Source organism: Colossoma macropomum, unplaced genomic scaffold, assembly GCF_904425465.1.
Source record: "Colossoma macropomum unplaced genomic scaffold, Colossoma_macropomum, whole genome shotgun sequence".
Classification (NCBI taxonomy): domain Eukaryota; kingdom Metazoa; phylum Chordata; class Actinopteri; order Characiformes; family Serrasalmidae; genus Colossoma; species Colossoma macropomum.
The window spans coordinates 37,135,044-37,156,561 of NW_023494793.1; the positions used below are offsets into that span (position 1 = coordinate 37,135,044).

Here is a 21,518-nt window from a genome sequence, read left to right on the forward strand (position 1 = left end):
GACATTACAAAACTTTGACTTAATTTCAACAAAAATACAAAATGCATTTACCAATGTTTTAAAAATTAGTAGTAAAATACATTTAGGTAAAAGAGCATGTTATACACTCGTGGGCAAAAAAAATTGGCCAAGCCCTGAATATAATGCTTTTTACTGATGGTTTTGGCCTGGTCAGAGTCCAGATTTAAGTAAAGTACTTACTGTAATGTACTGCACTGAACTTACTGAAATGTATTTCACTATGTTTAACTCTTTTGTTTCTAGCAGTATCTGAGCTCAGGACTAGCTTTCTCTCTAACCTATTTGTAACTAGCAAAGTTGACAACAAAGCATTTTTGTAAGTCGCTCTGGACAAGAGCGTTCGCTAAATGCTGTAAATGTAAATGTAATGTTTTTCAAGTGTTTGAAGCCAATGCTGAGTGAAAAAATAATAACTCTTCTTTCTGTAAAGGACTCTGCAAATTTACAAACAAAATGTAAAGAAATCAAAGGAAAAGCTGTCCCATAATTAGTTATTTTATCTATTTTTTTAATGATTTGTTGTTAAGACCATTACAAGCTTACTGTTTTGCCATTTTGGGCTTGGCCCATTTTTTGCCCAGGAGTGTGCACTGATGAGCCATAACATGAAAACCACCTCCTCCTACACTCACTGTCCATTTTATTAGCACCATTTACCACGGAGGTAGACGCTATAGTTACAGACTGTAGTCCATCTGTTTCTCTGCATACAAAAACTCTAGTAGCACTGCTGTGTCTGATCCACTCATACCAGCCCAACACACACAAAACCACCACCACATCAGTGTCACTGCAGTGCTGAGAATGATCCACCACCCAAATTGTACCTGCTTTAAGGTGGTCCTGACCACTGAAGAACAAGGTGAAAGGGAGCTAACAAAGTATGCAGATACAAGGAGGTGGTTTTAATGTTATGGTTGATCAGTGTAAATTTGGTGTTAGTGTTTCACGACTTCAATTCAAGATAACTAATGAACATGGGTCGAGATACAAATCAAGCTATATGTGATAAAACTTAATAACTTAATAATAACATACATCTAAGAATCAGCATCCACAGGTTTCTTTTGGTTGAAGTTACTGGGTGGTTGAATATTTGAATTAATGCAGAAGAGGCTGTTTTAAAGTGATTGTGGTGACACTTCAGCTGTGTTTGGAAGTATATACAGTCAGTGGCTCAGACAGCAAACAATGTGCTTCTTTTGTGCCCCTCCTACATTCACCTAAGTGGCCAAAGCTATTGCAGAGTAGTAATGCAGATTTTATGCAGCTGAGGGGCTGTTTCAGTTCACAACTCACAACTCAAATTTGTGTCACTCCTGAGTTATACAAGTGACCACTTATAGCAGAAGAAGAGGAGTGGACGAGAGGCTTAAACATTACTACATAAAATCTGTGAATAATTGCCTTGTCTAGCTATAAACACTGTTGTAGAGCAGTAGTGTATTGCCTTTTTTTGTTATTAGCCATGTAGCCTAGCATGCTAACTAGCTAGGTAGCAGAGTAATGAAGTTGTATCAGCAGTCATGTATAACAGATGGAATAGTCTGCAACACATTAAATCCAATATTATAGTTTTGAAATGTTCAGCATTTTAAAGAGGTTTACTGCTACTACTAAGCTATGGCTTATAAATGACTGTGTGTGTCATTCTTTCAGAATTAAAAAAGAATTACATCAGGTCACAATGATTTCTGCTGCTTAATTCGACAACTGTTTTCACTCGAGGGCTTATCTAACAAATATTCACTTAAGCTAACACAATAATGTAAAAGCCCTTAAGATGGCATTGTTAAAACCAGTATATAAATGCTGCGTTGTGTCTAAAGGGCCCAGACACACCAACCTGATGAGAAACAGTGCCAACTAAATGCATGGGTTGCATGGTTTTGTGTCACGTAGAATGTGTAAGTAAAGCACACCGGTTAACTTGCGCTGGTGGTTGTGTGTGTCTATGAGCTCTCATCAGGTTTCCCAGTCAGCGTGTGACAGTTCTTCCCCAGGCAGGCACCACAGCCCTAATACTGTTAAAGTTGCATTAAAAAATGCAAAACCTGCTTTAACTTTTAAAGCTGTTATGTAATGTCTGGTCAGATTTACCACTTTCTACTATGGCATACAGAATTTGTTTATCTGACTGAGAGCTTGTCCACGTACCACTGCAGTAGTTTTTACATAAATATAAAAACTGAACTCAAGACTTCCACTCTTGATGTGCTACACCTCTGCCTGCCTGGTGTCCACAAGCGAAGTCTGCAGGTCGTGATCAGCTCCCTCTACAGTGCTAGTTGGTCCTCTTTAGAAGTGATGAGTTCACTTTAAGGCTGTAATAAATCCTCTTCCCCGGTCTCAACTCTTGAAGAAAGTAATAAAAGAAACATTCACTTTCTATTGCAAGAACAAGCTGTTATTTTACATGCATAAATAAGAGTTTAGTAGCAATATGAATCCACTTTTGGGAAATGTTTCTGTTTTAACTATTAAAAAAAGAGGACATTCCTAACCACTTTGTTAAATATTTCAATTAATAAATGATTTTTATTTAAAATTCTTCATAAAAATATTAATCAGAAAATTGGTCAGGAAAATGCTTTTCTGGAGGGTCGCAGCACTGCAGGTTTCAGTGTCGTCCTTGTTTAAACACATTTAAATCAACCACTAAGCCATTTATGAGGTGAATCAGAGGCATTAAAGCAGTGAAGCTCTACACCAGGGGTTTTTAATTAAAATTCAGTAAGGTACAGTTAGAGAAAAATTTCTCATGCAAAGGTCCAGAACATCATAATGTCTAACTTGCATCATGATCCAGTGCCATATACTCTGTACTGAAATAGCCTAATAGTTATATCAACATCTTATGTAGTCAACAACTGAATGTCAAATCAAATAACGTAAAATTCAGTAATATTTCAGAGAATCTGGAGAAATCTGTGTATGCAAGGGAGAAGGCAGAAAAACAATACTGGATGGCTGTGATCTTTGGTCACTCAGGCGGCACTACATTAAAAACAGACATGATTCTGTAGCGTTTAGGAACTATAAAAATAAACAGAACTGCAGGTAGCCACTTTAGACAACAGGGTGGAACTGCTCAGGAGTATTACTGCGAATCTAGAATCCGTTTTCGTGACAATGACCTTCATAAATGCAAAGAAATCAGATCCAAGATCAGTTCTACTTCGTGAATACCACGATTTGGCTCATTGAATACATCTAGATAATTCCCATCATTGACTAGCTTAGTGTTAGCTCATCTGAAGGAGAAGCCTCCATTACTAAATTCACCTTCTTATTACCGCTTTAATGCTGAGTGGCTAAGTGATGTCCCTGGTTTGATTCATGTAATATGTGCTTATGAATTTTCTTTTGTACTACTGAATATTTTAGTCTGACGAGTGTTACGAATGCCATGTGGTAGTCTGAACTGACAGTCTGATTGATGTAGCAACAATAACTAAAGGAGGTGAGGCTTCCTCAGAATTTTGCTCAATTAGATGGCATAATTAATAGAATGTCCTTTCTCTATGAGGCATACAGTCAGAGTTTTGTACTGTGATATTACAAAGTCAAGATGCACTGTTACACTCCTTACTAATTAGCATAGAATAAGTCAGCACTCACTTTTCCTGATGCGTCTGTGTTGTTACCTGAAAAACAAACAAAACAAGATCAGTACTGTAAAACATTTACCTAAAATATGCCAGCACTAGACTACAGTTTAAATAAATATTTTGATTACTTCTGATGTCTGAGCACATGGTAATAACTACTGCATGTCACCTGCTATATTTTCCACTAAAAATCAATATGCACTACACCTTTCATAAGTTGCACACTTACTGTGTCAGGAAAATGACTTTAATGAAATACAGACAACACTAACTTCCTTCTAATCAAATATTCACAGTCCTAGAGAAAGATACAGTCTTACATACAGGAGGTTCATAGTACTCCCCCATTATGATTCAATTAAAGACAATCTTAAAAATACTCACCATTACACTTAGTCTCTTTTGATGTTACCAGACAGTTTTGTTTCACATATGAAAATGCTAACCACAAAACTTCTGGTAACAAAAGAACTACAGTTGCTATTAGGCCATATCTCCCCCTTGATGCTGGTGTGCACTGAACATCTACAGAACTGTCTTCTTTGTCCTTGATCTCATCTTTGACTGAACAGCTTAAATAAAGATAGCATACCATTTACTATTTAAGTGCAAAACACAGTGACAGAAAAAATATGGAAGAAACAAATAAAACTTTAATGCTTAAAACTTTAATGCCAAAAATAACAAAATGTTCACTTACTTAGTCAGTTTAACGCAGTTTATACCCAGTGGAGAGTAAAATCCTGGTGGACATGGCTCACACACAGTGTCTGAGTCTTTAGTCCCTGTAAATAAATATTGACGCATTAAAGGAAAGGATCTACAAACACATTGCAAATATATCATTAATATGTGGAGCATTATGCTTACACATGGCAACTTTTAAAAATTGTATTTTTCCAAGGCTAGATGGAGAAGCACTGGCATGACAAACTAGTCCTAACACAATGTTTCCCATTCTCAATCCAGGAGAACTCAAACACCTGCAATAGCATACAATGCAAGAATAAGAACAGCATACTAGATCAGTTTTAGTTTAGATTATTATATGCTGGATGATTACATCCCAAATTAGGCTCCAGACCACATCAGTGTCATTATGTAAGATGATACAAAAGTTACTGATTGTAAAAATGTCCAGTGGGTGCAAAGAACTGGTCAGATATAGCCATTTCCTCTTTCTTCTTTCCTTTAACGTGCTTTCTTGTAAGGTCTAAGGGGGTTTTTAATTTTTTTGATGCATGTGACCTCTTGACACTTTTGGTACTCTCAAAATTTAGTCCAAAATCACACTTCAGGACATTTCTGAACACAACAATGGCATAAATACGTTCTTTGATACAACATGCACAAACTAAATGGTTGTGTACATGCTGAAGAGAGAATTTCAAATAAAAATTGACAATTTTACTTGTGTTACAGGAGAACTTTTCCACACAATTATCTTACTGCCTAAACCCAAGATGAAGCATGCTCTTTTATCTGTATTTTCAAGTCAAACCATCAGCATGTAACAACTGTCAATATTATTTATGTATGTGTGTGTGTGTATTACATATATAAACAGTATGTACATTTAGCACAGTGTAAGTACATTGCTCTGGCAAATGTATAAAGTGGTTGTACTTGGTGTACAATGTCAGTGATTAGGGACAAGTCTACAACATCAGTACCCACCTGGAGCCATTATTTGTTCTCCTGGGCCACACTGTCTGTGCTTCAAGGCAAAAGTGCATTCAATGCCTGAGTATTGCTTACAGTAATATCCATCCATAACCTCACACGCTGTGTCGCTTTTTATAGTACAGGTGTGTGAAACGTAAAGGCCTTTTGCTGAAATGTCACATAAGAAAAACACAAAACACATTCAATGAGCAAATTATACACATCTGTAGATTAGAGATGATAATTAAAAACACACAAATGAAAGATGATTACCGCTGTCACAAGTTTTACATGGAAAACACTTGTTAAAATCATTGGGTTGATTCATGAACATTCCACTGTCACAAGGTTCGCATGTGGTATTGGAATCACCAATGCAGTCTCTGAGGACCACGGCCCCTGCAAAGCACAAGATAAGGTGAAATTTACTGATTAGAGAGGAGAGAAAGCCATTGTTTTAAATGTTTGTTTTAAAGGTTTTGCAGTCACTAGACACAAGTAAACTAGAACACATCAAGATACGTTAACGTGTAATTTATGAAAGACACAGCATTGAATCACAAAAAATGTTAAACATTATTAAATACACTGTTCAAAAAAGTTTAGAAAAAAACTTGTAACAGAATGTTTGACTTATGTAAGCAGGGGATTGCGGTGGCTTATAATTGAAAGAAACAGATTTGATGACTTGATTAGCAAAAAAATAAAAAATAAAAAAAAACCTCAATTAGGAAAAAGTTGGGACAGAATGTGAAATGCAAATAAAAACAGAAACAGTGAATTGTAAATCCGCTTTGACATGTATTTAAACAAAAAGTACAAATAGAAGATATTAAATGTTTTAGCTTTCCAACTTATTGTTTTTTGTAAATATACAGTATGCTCATTCTGAAATCAATGCCTGCAACACATTCTAAGAATAGTGGGACAGGCACGATAGAAAGATAGATAGATTAAAAATAGAAATGTGAAATGTTCAAAAAACATCTTAAACTGGTGATGGCTTGGATATAGAAGGAATATTCTGAAAAGGCCTAGTCATTTATGATCAAGTATTAGTCTTTTTCAGGGAAGTTGATGTTTATTTCAATGAGAAAACCAAACCATTGTTAATGTGTTACAACAGCATGGCTGCCTAATCAGAAACCAGCCTGCCTGCCATCCAGACTCCAGTCTTCCATTGACCATGGTGAACATTACACAATATTGGATGGAGGAAGAATAGCACAAAAATCACCTTTTAGACCCCAGATGATTATTAAGTGTTATAGGAAAGGTGATGTAACGCAGTGGTAAACATGCTCCTGTAACAACGTTTTGGAATGTGTTGCAGGCATCAAATATGAAATCAGGTCATCACATTTCTCAAATTTGGAAACCATCAGATATCATGTTTATGTAATGTTTTCAGTTTAATACAGATCAAACAGAATTTACTAATTACTGCTTTCTGTTACTGCTACCATTTCACATACTGTCCCAACTTTTTTATAATGACTAATCAAAAATGATTTAGAGAAATTCAATGATAGACAAAATCAAATACAATAATAAGCACTCTAGAACTACTACGTGAATGTAATTATAGTCCTTGATTTCTTTAGCAATTAAACTGCATAGATTAGCAAATGTGTCAGTCAGAAATCTGTGTAGTATTTCACATCACCAGAGTACTATTACATTATTAATTAATTTGTCTATTTGTAGCTTTTGTAAATCTGAGTTTTGCTTTCACCCATAGCCTTTAGTAGGCTTTTGATCTTTCTTTATGTTTTTTTTATACAAATTAGTAATAATGAATTTATTCCCATTTTATCCATAATTCATTTTATAGTGCCATTTTCTAAAATTATACTGTAGGGCATAGACTAATAGTTACAAAGTGGTAAGCTTATGCCCTGTTTTAGCAGTGACAGCTGTTCTATACCTTCATTCAAATGGAATCCAAAATAATCAGTCACTCATTATAGCATCAATACATTATGTGTAAGGTTTTTAACTGATTTGAAACACAGTCTACATTAGCTACTAAACTGCCTTATTTCTATACCACACATGGTCATTGATTTACTGTTGTATGATGTTTATTTATAAACTTTGTAGTTTTACTGTATTAGAAAAATGATGTTAGTGTCTGTAAACTAGCCAGTTGTCAACTATTAATGATTTAATTAAATTGCACAATACCACCATGCCATACCTATAGGACACAAGGGACAGCAATCTCCAGCTACTGATACATAACTGGTTGGATCACATCCATAAGTGAGAATAATATGAACACCTGTGTGGACACAAAAATGCAATTATTAACTGGTTCCATTTATTCAGAAAGGAAACCTAACATAAACACAGCAAGTGTACTTTAGAAGCTCAGACTGCATTTGTTCAGCTAATGTTAGGAACATTTTCCCACTTTAATCAAAATGAACGATTTGGAGTTTATCTGGTGGACTAAATGAGCTCTCATAGTACTTCAGGAAACAGTAGCCACATTATACAGATCTCATTATAGCTTACTGTACACTTCGGGTAAAAAGAGCCGTATCATGCAGACTTCTGAACAGATTGTACTTTTTACTTACCAAATATATACAAACTAAATCTTAGGAACAGGCATTTCATCCTTTTTTTCAAGCAAGATGGAGGAATGTGACATTTTAGTAAACTCGGAGACCATCTAGCCATCACTTCCTGATGTTTCAGATGTACGTTATTCCTTTTCATCCATCTTCGGGTGCCACGTTAGAACAATACCGTGCTGTATGTATCATGTAGAATACAACGTCGCTGATAACAAACGCAAAATCTTACGACATGTAGTCTTCACAAAATACTTGGAACCCTGTTTCTGTGGCCAGAATACAACGTTGAAAGTAAGACCCAGGCGTTGTGTGAATACGCCTTTTTCACACTTCCTATTTCCGGGAGGCTGTAAAAGGCCGAAGCAGTGTTTTAGCACTTCCGGTTTGGATAAGCAATGGCGGAATCCTCTCGCCGGTGTTATTATTATTATTATTATTATTATTATTATTATTATTATTATTAAATCATAATCAACATATAATTCTGAAGTCCTTTTTGCTTTCTTGTTTTTTATATATATATATATATATATATATATATATATATATATATATATATATTTTAAAGATGTGCCATACACCTTAAGCTGATGGAGGAAATGTGTAATTTTTGGCTTATAATCAGTCCATCTCTTGTTATGTAAATAACATTTACCCATAATAACTAAGTATTGTACAAAAATAAATACTTTAACATCAAATCTGTCTATAGAAAAAGAAATAATAACATCAGAAACATCCAGTGTAATACTGTGTCCAGTCTTTCTTCTTACAAAGTTTTCCACATCAATCCAAAACACTTTAGTATAAGTGCACTGGTAAAACTGATGGATAATTGTTTCCTTTTCCAAACCACAAAAGGTGCAGGAATATTCATTAATAATTCTAAATCTCTCTAAAACACTTTTAACAGGGTATATGTTGTGTAAAATTATACAATATTTATCACAAATTGTCCATGTTTTATTCCAATGTATGTTCCCATAAACCAATATGTTTTTTTTTTATAAATTCTTTCATTGGATATTACTTTCCTGATATACCTGTTTGTACATTTATATTTAAGGATATCAATGTCCCCAATAAAAAGACCATTCCCTATGACATCCATATCACTATTTGCTGAACGCTTGAGAAGCTGTAACATTTGTTGTGGTATAGTGTCACACAGTTAGTTGTGAATGGCGCTCCAAATTTATTAAGGAATTCACTATATGTCACCAAAAAAGCCATCAGCATTCAAAAGTTGTTTCACTAATATAATATTATTATCAAACCATTTTTTTTTTTAAAAAAGGAGAGATTTATTCTTAAAATTGATATTCCTATTGTTCCACATAATACCTTTGTGAGGGGAAAAATTATGCTTATAGGCCAGTGTCCAAGCTAGTAGAGCCTGTCTATGAAATTTGGACAGTTTAACAGGTAATTTTTCAATCTTATAGTCACATCTCAGCAAGAATTCTATACCACCTATTAAATTAAACAAGTACTTTGGAAATGTGTTCCGTATATTATTTTTTTTCTTGAATTAGCCTAATAAGCCAGTTAACTTTGAATGTATTATTTAAGGTTTCATAACTTAAAACTTCTAAACCACCATTACTTTTATTATTACATAAAACATCCTTTTTAAAATAATGAGGTCTATTCTTCCACATAAAGTTGAATAACATTTTACCCAACTCTTGCCAGATGTTACGGGGCATATCTAAAGATAAAGATATATAAACAGATCCGGAGATACCCTCAGCTTTGGCTAATACAATCCTTCCATTCAGTGAAAGATCTCTCTGTAGCCAGAGATTAAATCTTTTTTTAATTTTTTCAAGGACAGGTTTCAAATTAGCCATACTACGTTCAATCTCATCTTTTCCTATAACAACTCCTAAATTTGTGACTTTGTTTTTGATAGCTATTCCATTTATTTCTGTTAAGTCACATGATTTTAATGGAAACAGTACAGATTTGTTTGTATTCATTTTAAGACCAGATACCTGTGAAAATTCTTTCAATACATTCCACAGCTTTTTGAACCTCTGTATTATTTTTAAGAAAAAGCGTAGTATCATCAGCCAATTGGCACAACTTGAATTCCTTTCCCAATACTGTTATGCTTCGAAATTGGCCTTCTTTAATGTGTACTGCCATAATTTGAGCTACTAATAAAAATAAATATCTTTTTGCTGTAGTGTCCTTATGCAATAGGGAAATTACCAATCAAACCAGCCAACTTTCATAAGCAGTCACTACTCTATATAATAATATTTAAGATATATTATATACATCACTAAAAACAGCTGTGTGTGGTGCAGCAAGGTGTCAGCAATGATGCACAACCTTTAGTTGTTGAATATTTTACTGTAACTACTGTATCTGTGATGCATGTCTCTGGATTTTGGACATAATGGTGTAACAAATTGTATTAATTTTTATAGATTTTGAGTTTGAATAATATTTCTGCTGCATTATATATTACATCAAAAACAGCTGTGCATGCTCCAGAGAGATGTCAGCCTTTAGCTCTTGGATATAATGTATACTTTTGATTAACTTTTATACATTTTAAATTTCAATAGCATTTCAGATATATCACATGCAACACTACAAACAATTGTGTATGGTGCAGTTACGTTTCAGCAATCATACACAACTTTTGAATTTTGACTGTACTGTAATAATTACTTTATATTAATATTTATGTATTTTTATCTTCAAAAGCATTTCAGCTGCATTAATTGCAGTGAATGCTGCATTTTGAATCTAAGCAGTATTTTAGCTACATTATATCCTTAAGTAAAATTCAAAGTTTGTGTGTCATTACTGAAACTTATCTGCACCAAACACTGCTGATTTAAATGTTCAATGTCTAAAAGGTTATCGAAATTCAAAATGGAAAAATAATGTAAATCTGACTCACTGAGTATTTGGGGGATTTAAAAGACTTTTGAGTTGCATTTTGATGCACTTACATAAGACATTTTCTTTTCTACACTCTCATTTTTTAAACTAATATTTTAGATGGTTAAGGATCTATTGAACCTTCAAGACTGCTAATCGATTACTGAACCTCCGTGATCAAGCTAACTAGCTATATCGGTATACAGGTACATTTCAGCTACAGGTCAAAGTCCTTTTTCTAAATTAAAGTGGTGTGTATTTCTAACCATAATTTAGAGCAAATAACACAATTAATCAGATGTGCATGGACACAGTGTTTATGGAGCTATTGACGTTTCATTGTCTGACAGTGTCTATTGTTAGCATGAACAATTAAAATATGTATTTAAAATATGCACTGAAACGCTTTGGAGGAAAACAGAGGCGTGTGCATGGATGTGGGCATGGTCTAGAAGTGCATTTTCTTCCCATTGAAAAACTTGTCTCAGTTCTATGGATTTAAAAATTAAAATAAAACAAACTTTATCGTGGTAGTTTTATGTTCGATATTCGTCTTTTCGGCGCTAATACCATTTGATTGGACTACAGTAGTCAGTAAAGACTTCATGACAGGACGACCACAGAGAGTGATGCACACCTGTGCTTTTGCAGTTTGGGTGACATTTAACGTACCACTCTTTTTGTGTTAATACCATAGAACTGAGACACGTTTTTCAATGGGAAGAAAAAGCATGCACTTCTAGACCACGCCTACATCCATGCACATGCCTCTGTTTTCCTCCAAAGCGTTTTTGTGCATTTAAATACATATTTTAATTGTTCATGCTAACAATAGACACCGCCAGACAATGAAACGTCAATAGCTCCATAAACACTGTGTCTATACACATCTGATTAATTGTGTTATTTGCTCTACATTCTGGTTAGAAATACACACCACTTTAATTTAGAAAAAGGACTTTGAATTAACCTGTAACTAAAATGTACTTGCCAATAATTGTCCTAACAGTACTGAGCATACCTTACCTGTAAAAACTGATATTACCTGTGTCCTGATATAGCTAGTTAGCTTGATGATGGAGGTTCAGTAATCGACAGACATTAGCAGTCTTGAAGGTTCAATAGATCCTTAACCATCTAAAATATTAGTTTAAAAAATGAGAGTGTAGAAAAGAAAATGTCTTATGTAAGTGGATCAAATTGCAAATCAAAAGTTTTTAAATCCATCAAATACTAAGTGAGTCAGATGTAAGTTTTAAATCTTGTACATTTTTTTCATTTTGAATTTCGATAACATTTTAGACATTGAACATTTAAATCAGCAGTGTTTGGTGCAGATAAGTTTCAGTAATGACATACAAACTTTGAATTTTACTTGAGGATATAATGTAGCTAAAATACTGCTTAGATTCAAAATGCAGCATTCACTGCAATTAATGCAGCTGAAATGCTTTTGAAGGTTAAAATACAAATATTAATATAGAGTAATTATTACAGTACATTCAAAACTCAAAAGTTGTGTATGATTGCTGAAACCTCACTGCACCATACACAATTGTTTGTAGTGTTGGGTGTAATACAGCTGAAATGCTACTGACATTCAAAATTGATAAAAGTTAAAGCAATATATCCAAAATTTAAAGGCTGTGCATCATTGCTGACACATCACTGCACCATACACAGCTGTTTTTAATGTTGTAAATAATGCAGCTGGAATATTATTGAAATTCAAAATATATAAAAATTAATAAAAAGTAATTGCAGTAATATATCCAAAATCTAAAGGCTGTGCATTATTGCTGAAACCTCACTGCACCATACACAACTGTTTTTAATGTTGTAAATAATTCAGCTGAAATATCATTGAAATTCAAAATACATAAAAATTAATAAAAAGTAGTTACAGCAATATATCCAAAATCCAAAAGCTGTGCATCATTGCTGACAATGCACTGCACCATACACAGTTTTTAATGTTGTATGTAAGATGGGCAAAATACTATTGAAGTTCAAATTAAATAAATTAATATAAAGTAGTTATTGCATTAGATCCAAAATCCAAAAGCTGTGTATGACTGCTGACACTTCACTGCACTGTACACAATTCTTTGTAGTGCTGTATGTAATGTGACTGGAATATAATTGAAATTCAAAATATATAAAAAATTATTTAATTGAGATATTGCATTAGATCCAAAATCCAAAAAAATGTGTATGAATGGTGATACCTAGCTGCACCATACAGTTATTTTTGGTGTTGTATGTAATGTGGCTGAAATATTATTGAAGTTCAAAATAAATAAAAATTTATATAAAGCAGTTATTGCATTACATCCAAAATCCAAAAGATGTGTATGATTGCTGACATCTTGCTGAACCATATACAGTGGTTTCAGTGATGTATGTAATGTGGTTGAAATGCTACTGAAATTCAAAATACATAAACATTAATATAAATTATAAAACTATTTCAGCTAAATTATATACAACATTACAAACAGCTGTGTATGATGCAGTGCAGTGTCAGCAATTTTGAATATATTGCTGTAACTACTTTTTATTAATTTTTATGTATTTTGAATTTCAGTAATATTTCACCTGCATTATTTACAACATTAAAAACAGTTGTGTATGGTGCAGTGAGGTTTCAGCAATAATGCACAGCCTTTAGATTTTGGATATATTACTGCAATTACTTTTTATTAATTTTTTTATATTTTGAATTTCAATAATATTTCGGCTGCATTATTTACAACATTAAAAACAGCTGTGTATGGTGCAGTGATGTGTCAGCAATGATGCACAGCTTTTAGATTTTGGATATATTGCTTTAACTTTTATCAATTTTGAATGTCAGTAGCATTTCAGCTGTATTACACCCAACACTACAAACAATTGTGTATGGTGCAGTTAGGTTTCAGCAATCATACACAACTTTTGAGTTTTGAATGTACTGTAATAATTACTCTATATTAATATTTGTATTTTAACCTTCAAAAGCATTTCAGCTGTATTAATTGCAGTGAATGCTGCATTTTGAATCTAAGCAGTATTTTAGCTACATTATATCCTCAAGTAAAATTCAAAGTTTGTATGTCATTACTGAAACTTATCTGCACCAAACACTGCTGATTTAAATGTTCAATGTCTAAAATGTTATCGAAATTCAAAATGAAAAAAATGTACAAGATTTAAAACTTACATCTGACTCACTTAGTATTTGATGGATTTAAAAACTTTTGATTTGCAATTTGATCCACTTACATAAGACATTTTCTTTTCTACACTCTCATTTTTTAAACTAATATTTTAGATGGTTAAGGATCTATTGAACCTTCAAGACTGCTAATGTCTGTCGATTACTGAACCTCCATCATCAAGCTAACTAGCTATATCAGGACACAGGTAATATCAGTTTTTACAGGTAAGGTATGCTCAGTACTGTTAGGACAATTATTGGCAAGTACATTTTAGTTACAGGTTAATTCAAAGTCCTTTTTCTAAATTAAAGTGGTGTGTATTTCTAACCATAATTTAGAGCAAATAATCGTAATTAAGCGTGAGAGATACAAAGTCGAAAGTAAAACCAACCGTGTTACCAAGCAGACAAGGCTGCTATTCGTCAACAACTGTTGGGTGCGCCCCCTTCACACGAACCCATAAGTACATGTTTCATCTGAACTTTTATTTTGCTTCGCTTTTGCTTTATTTGACTCCATTAAAACACGCTTTACTGCTTGTAACGACATGAAGTAAATGTTTAGGTTGAATATTTCCTGATAACAAGTCTATGAGAACTATTTGGATTGAAACCTGATGCTTTTGCTTCATTGTGGGAATTACCGCCAAGTTACCATTAGAGGCCACTAGTGTCCTGTAGAATGCCATTTAGATGCTATTAGGAAACCATCAAATGCACTTGCAATCAGTCACAAGTAACCTCTTAAACAGTTAACTGTAATATCAACCATTCAGGGCAACGTAACATGCTGTACCATAACATCATTACAAAAGAACCAGGAACTAACAGAGACTTTTAATGCTTTTCTCATCAGGTTTTTTTATAGTGCAGTTCAAATGTGTCAAATGTGTTCCTGCTCACCCTAAAAATCTGTTGAAAATCAGGTAAATAGAGTTAATGTAGATAAAGATAAACGTTTGTGTCTCTACACAAATTAGTAGTCACATAAAATGCAAATCATATGTTATAAGTCATACTTTATCAGTGATGTGAAGTGGTACACTTTGTATTATCCAGAAAATGTGCTAATTTCTTGAACATTCTCTTGAAAAGCCTAGGTTATAATACTGATCCTGCACTATGGAGTTAAAGGTATTGAATGGCCTCATAAAACCTCCACCAAGTAATTTTCGCTTATAGTCTTAATCTTGAGTCAGCCCCCACGTCTCTCAGGATAGGTTGTGGATGTTCACAAGCAAGTCGTTCTCAATCACAAGATCCTCTTCATAGAACAGTCACTTTCCAAGTCCCTGCGCACAAGGACACATCAGAAATCTAGAATTCAAAAGAAAAACCTCAAGATAATGAACTTGGGTATCATAAATATGTGTATCTCCATCAATGATGATGATGATTTTATACAAATTTGAAGAAAAATCAATAAATAATTAACTAAATTTAACAAAGTTAAGTCTGGACTGGGCTTAAATGGACCACTTGTACCAAATAAGCCCGATTATGTTCCACTTGTGAAATTAAACTGATTGTGTATATTAGAAACAAATGAATGATTTGATAATAATTTAATAATATAATAATAATGAATATTTTCCCTGTAGTAGAATGAAAAGCCCAACTTTCACATAATTACTTAGATTAAACAAAATAAAAAAACAATAATAAATAAATCAAAAATAATAGTTCAGTTACATGCAAAAATCTGGGCGCCGTGGTCAAATTACATGTTTAGTTAATTTTCTAAGTAAAGATAAGTGAACACATTCTCTACTGAGAACACACTTCTGCACATTTTAATACACAATTTCTGTATATTTGCTAAATGTTATATATTGAGAAAAAAAAACAGAAAATGTGATCTGTACAAAAGATATGGCACATTGATTTATTTATAATTTATTTATTTATTTATTTATTCATTCATTCCAATATGTTACACTCAATAAATAAACAAGTTATATGTGGAGAATGCGTTAACCTATTTTCACTCACAAACATGAAAATGAAAATACAGTTTGGTCAGGGGTGTTCAAACTTGCATAAAACTGTATGATGATTAAATACATATAGAACTGGAATGCTTTGTTTTTACACCATACAAATTTGTTTTTGAGTATGTCTTTTAAAACAGAGGTCCAGATTATCCAGACTGCTATTTTTAATTATTTAGCTCTATATTTTAAAATAAATAAAAATGAATAAATAAATAATAATAATTATTTATTATTATTATTATTATTATTATTACATATTTAATGTAAAATTATTTAGGTCTAAGTAAGCACAAGAAGCCATAGCAAAACCCAGAGATGATTTTGTTTAATTTTATCCTCAGTCCCACAGGGGCTGTTTCTGGAACTGTAGATTACAACAGAAAGTACATCTCACATTGGTGTCTTACCTTCCTGTTGTCACGACAGGTGTCTTTGTGTTCGGTGTTGTCCTGAAGGAAAAAAAAAATCATTCATTTCACTGGATTCATTACAGTCCACATTTCAAAAATATGTTCAAATTAAAGGTAAAATATAAAAGGCTAGGCATACAACATTTCCTGAATGGTAAATATGGATTATTACCAGCATTTAGCGTTTAATTTTGAGAAATACTTTGATGATAACTGCCACTGCTATTATCACAACAACTTGTACTATGATTCCAGCTATGAGACCAGCTGGAGTTTTATTTCCACACTCAGCATCAGTAGAAAGTGTTCCTGCCTTTATTTCTGTAAGTCCCAGATCTTCACATCTGTCAGAGTAAAACAAAAAGAATGGTGAAGTCATATGACTTCTCTTTGCCTAGTTCACCAGAAGCACTCAGATGATCTGGATCAGGTGTAGGCAATGCTGGTCCTGGAGGGCTTTTGTCCAGATGCAGTTTGGTGATTTTCCTTCTCAAACACATTACTGTACAAAACAAAAGTCAGATCTACTCAAAACTTTAATTCAACCTTCTGTATAGCTTTATTCATTTTCTCAACTTGGTTTAATGAAAAGTCCACCTTTTATGTAAATCAGATAATCAAACACAGTTTAAGTTGAGCTTAATAAATAAATAAGGCTACCTCCTTTTATAATGATTTTTTTTAGTATTATTTTTACACAGTTTCTCCCCCCTGTGTTGTTACTTGAATTCTAACTTACAGGCTGCAGGTAACTGCTCTTTATCTAAGCCCAGATAGTATTCTCTGTCTGAGCATGGGGAAATATGAAGATCATTTTGGTAATTTAAGGTTATAAGGAGTCACCTTAGCTTAACTGAGATGCAGTACTAGATATATGGGTTTTCAAGTTGACCTGACTTTTAATTTGCTACAGTTTACCTAGTTCCTTTTCTAATTACCAGGTTTAGTAAGTCTCAATCACAAAACAGTGCTTGACTCTGGACATCCAGAACCAACCTAGGTTCCTCAACCTCAGTGGCTGAGCCAATCAAAATCACCATGTAAGCAGAGAGGAGTTACTCTTACAAGCTTTGTGAATAAAGGCTGCTGAGTTTCTTTCCATAAAACTATCTTGATATTTGATAACTTCAGTTATCATTGTATTTATACACATTCTATTTGCAAGCTTGACATATCATTTATTCCCCCCTTCTTCAAAATTATGGCTTTACATAAATCCACACATCAAATAAACTCTTGTTTGCTGTGTATCCATACACTGTAACATCTGTAAAAGTTGTTTCTTATTATTTTTCTGAAATCATATTTGTAATTATTATAGACTTAAATAACTATTTTGTAAAAAAACTTGTGTGGATCATTGTGTCATTCACTGATCAGATTAATCATTCAGTGACCTTCGTCAACTGAACACTCACTTTGAATGAGGTTGACAAATATGAAGAGAGCCATTTGAGAAGGTACCATCTGCACATTCAGCACGTTCAGTATCTTTAAATGCTGTTCCTGCAAACAAACAAGTTCTGCTCAGCCACAGAGAATAAAGCGGAAAAACCCAGTAATTTAAAAAAAGGTTAAAATATGTTACTCGAAAGATGTATAGTTAGTATATATATGTTACACCAACCTCTGTACTTTATATATTGTCCAGGGTTGCACTTTGTGTGTTTCTGTGCTAGTATACAGCTGCCACTGTGTTCATTAGTACAGTAATATCCATCTAATGGCTCACAGACTGTATCTGATGATCGAGTACAGGCAGTCTTTACTCTTAAACCCCGACCTGTGAAAAACACAGAGACCTCAATATGTATAATAACAATAATAATAATAATAATAATAATAATAATAATAATAAGAAAAAGAATTATTATTATTATTATTATTATTATTATTATTATTATTTAAATAGCACTTCTAATTTTATTTAGAAAAACCTGTTCTCTACACAGGAATACAAGTAAAACATTAGAATGACAGAAACACAACTGATCTTCCAACTGATTAACAGTAATGTTCAAGTCAGGGGACTGTAAGGGCCAATTCAAAGCTTCAGCTGGAGTTTCATGAGTAGTGCATGGTGAATTTTGAGACGTGTTTTGGATCATTGTCCTGTTGCAGAAGCCAGCCTCTTTTCAGCTGTGTCAGATTTGCTTCCAGAATTTATTGATATTTGGTGGAATTCATTTTCCATCTATTTTGCAATATTTGCTGTCCTGTCATGCAGCCCCAAAGCATAATAGATCACTCCTATGCTTTACAATTAGTAAAATGTTGTGACCCTAAATGTGTGTGAATGTAAAATGTAATGTAACATGTAATGTAGTAAAATGTAAGTGACCCTATGCATTTGCTGTTAGTATAACTATAATGAATATGTTTTGTATTGTGTTAAATACAAAGCACACAGAAGTCTACTTATAAAGTACAGACTCACCAGGATCACACACTGTACAGTGAAAGCATTCTCTGAGTCCATTTGGTGCATCAATGAAAGTTGAATCAAAACATGGAACACATGTAGTGCTTGTATCCTCAGTGCAGTGTCTATAAACACGATTTCCCAAAAAGAAACACACAAATGCACAGATTGTTTTCATGACTACAGATTTAAAGATTGAAGTTTTAAAAGGCCCATTTCATGGAAAACTGAATTTTCCTCATGTTTCTGAAATAGAAGAGTGCGATGCAGTATGTAATGCAGTTTCATAACGTACTATACACTCAAAAGATCATACAGTCCATATTTTGTAAAACTAAGCTCCAAAGGCAGACCCTTTTAAATACATCTGTTCACAAAAACCAACACATTTACATTCAGTTGTGTGCAAGTACATGTTTTGTTGATCTTTGAAGTGAAAAGTTTTTTTTTTAAATAACATTTTGCACATTATTGCACTTTTTGCACAATTACTTTATATTTGATTAAGTTTAATATTGAAAGTAAAATTGTAATTGGAGTATGGAAAAAGTTTGGACACCCTACAAAGTCTGTACTTTAGTAACACCCTTTTGGTAGATTTCACAGCTTAGAAACACTTTTTGTAGCCAGCTAGGGGTCTTTTTTCACCCACTGTTTCTTGCGAAATACTTCTAGTTCAGTGACAATCCTGAACTGCCTTGCATGCACAGCATGTTTAAGATGTTCCAACTGATTATCAGTGATGTGTAAGTCAGGGTCTGTGAGGGCCTTTCAAAAGCTTCAGCTGGAGTTTCATGAAGTAGTTCATGGTGAATGTTGAGGTATGTTTTGGTTCATTATCCTGTTGCAGAAGCCAGCCTCTTTTCAGTTGTGTCACATTTGATTGTATTGCATTAACTGCCATGCAGCTCCAGAGCATAATGGGTCACCCTCATGCTTTACAATTAGTAACATTTTTATCTCCAGACAAACCTTTGGTGACTGTGCTAACAGCACTATCCAAAATGCATCTATCTTATCTAGATGTTGTTTCGCATGGCACTGATGAAAGTTTCCATCTGATAACTCATGTTTGTGCGAGCAACAATGAACACTAGAATAGTGCACCATCACTTCCTTCTTTTGCTGTCATATGGGGGATGTACATACCTTTCTGTCCAGTAGCAGGTCTGTCTAGTATGGGATACATTTCTTGGTCTTCCAGATCTTACTTTGACTTCCACAGTTCCCCTTAACTGCCATTTCTTAATGGCAGTTCAAACAGTGGAAACTGCTAGCTGAAGTGTTTTTTTTTGTCTTTTTATTGCCTTCCCCTGCTTTGTAGGCATCAGTTAGTTTCATGGTCAGATGGTGTGATGAGTCAGAGAATGTATTATGCTCGCCATCAGTAGACAATTCCTAATGACAGTGCTTGACCTGCTTAACCAGTTCTAACAAGTGAGTTAAGGCTTAACCAGTTAATTGAGTTCTGAGATTTTACAACTGGAAGGGTTTCCAAACTTTTGCACATGCCACCATTGCTGATTTTCTATTATTTAAGTCAATCAAATTTAAAGTAACTGTGGCATTTTTAGAAAATATTATTTTCTAAAATAGTTGCAGAGGTATTTGTATTCACTATTTTAAGGGATAAAAAAGGGCTGGAAAATGTTCATGTAGATAAAATAAAAAATTATTATTATTTTGTACATTGAATTACAGAAAAAATGTATTATACGACCTAAGGTCGAAAATAAAATTCAAGAAAACAGTAGAAGATAAATGCTTTAAACACTTACTCTTTTACCACACAATCCTAGTCCTGGAATACCGCATACCCTGCATATGTTTTCCATTCACCCAACAAACCTGTTCCAACTAATCAGTTCCAATTCTGTATTAAATCCCATAAGCATCAGCTTTTGGCTTACCAGGTGCACACATGGGACAACACTCTCCATCCTCCATCTCATATTCAGCGCGGGCACATGTGCATAAATAGAGTTCAAAATTTAGGGAGAAAATAACAGCAATGAGAAAATATATCTCCAGTCTAGAGATGATCTTTAAAGTGCTGGTGCAGTGTCTTGTATTAAAAAAGCAGAAACAAACGTTTCTCCTGCACATTTCATCTGTCCCACTGTATTAGCTTCAGACTGTATAACTTCTTGACTGTATAACTCATATCTCATTCTCTCTGCACACTGTTTCGCACTGACAAAGTCATTCCATCTACACTGGTGAACCAGCAAAGTACATGGGTCACTACCTTTACTCATAGAATGTAATACCTAAGGTGATATGCACCCAGAATTGTCTGAGCCTTCCATTATTTTATTTAATTTTAGTAGCAAATATATCAAAATTACAGATGATGCTTTGTCACTGATATCCTCAAATTCAGCTGGAACTATCTGTTGTCCAACGGTTGAACTGTAAAGGTTTCATTACAAGTTATAAGCCACTCATCCTTATTACAATGAACAAAAGCAAATATAACAGATTAAAGAAGAAATGAGTGCACAGAGATGTGGATCAAAGATCAGAGGTGACTACGATACAGACTGACTAACATAACTGAATATGTATGCAAACTATTCCTTCTCTGTTATTACTTGAAGTCAGTCTCTGAATTTCTTACTAATTTTTGCTATGCAACAATTTAACAACCCACCTTTGAAGCAAACCGGGGTGCTATCAAAAGAAAATGGAAAACATGTTCCATGTTCCA

General features: G+C 33.7%; 2 protein-coding genes across 2 annotated transcripts; both read right to left on the reverse strand.

The window, feature by feature from the left end:
• Nucleotides 1-4: 4 nt before the first annotated feature.
• On the reverse strand, nucleotides 5-8,218 carry LOC118813863 (tumor necrosis factor receptor superfamily member 14-like). The gene is made up of 8 exons (XM_036579441.1): nucleotides 7,883-8,218; nucleotides 7,498-7,581; nucleotides 5,571-5,696; nucleotides 5,310-5,465; nucleotides 4,333-4,417; nucleotides 4,017-4,204; nucleotides 3,643-3,668; nucleotides 5-2,376 (listed from the first exon to the last, which is right to left on the reverse strand). Exons 1-8 carry the CDS (start codon nucleotides 8,022-8,024, stop codon nucleotides 2,371-2,373), a joined length of 813 nt encoding a protein of 270 aa, XP_036435334.1. The 5' UTR covers nucleotides 8,025-8,218; the 3' UTR covers nucleotides 5-2,370.
• Nucleotides 8,219-15,259: 7,041 nt separating this feature from the next.
• Nucleotides 15,260-20,937, reverse strand: LOC118814101 (tumor necrosis factor receptor superfamily member 14-like). The gene is made up of 7 exons (XM_036579762.1): nucleotides 20,721-20,937; nucleotides 18,824-18,951; nucleotides 18,014-18,169; nucleotides 17,805-17,892; nucleotides 16,589-16,730; nucleotides 16,384-16,425; nucleotides 15,260-15,274 (listed from the first exon to the last, which is right to left on the reverse strand). The coding sequence occupies exons 1-7, from the start codon at nucleotides 20,912-20,914 to the stop codon at nucleotides 15,260-15,262; spliced, it is 765 nt and encodes a 254-aa protein (XP_036435655.1). The 5' UTR covers nucleotides 20,915-20,937.
• Nucleotides 20,938-21,518: the final 581 nt, after the last annotated feature.

Bases quoted from the DNA above. Each gene is read 5' to 3' on its own strand.
- LOC118814101 (XM_036579762.1), bottom strand. From the start codon at position 20,914: ATGTGCAGGAGAAACGTTTGTTTCTGCTTTTTTAATACAAGACACTGC. The intron at 17,893-18,013 runs GTTGGTGTAACA...GTTTGTTTGCAG, and splicing joins ACAATATATAAAGTACAGAG to GAACAGCATTTAAAGATACT. The intron at 16,731-17,804 runs GTGAGTGTTCAG...TTACTCTGACAG, and splicing joins ATTTGTCAACCTCATTCAAA to ATGTGAAGATCTGGGACTTA.
- LOC118813863 (XM_036579441.1), bottom strand. From the start codon at position 8,024: ATGAAAAGGAATAACGTACATCTGAAACATCAGGAAGTGATGGCTAGA. The intron at 5,697-7,497 runs GTATGGCATGGT...TGTGCTTTGCAG, and splicing joins CTGTCCCTTGTGTCCTATAG to GGGCCGTGGTCCTCAGAGAC. The intron at 3,669-4,016 runs GTGAGTATTTTT...TTTGTTTTTCAG, and splicing joins AAAAGAGACTAAGTGTAATG to GTAACAACACAGACGCATCA.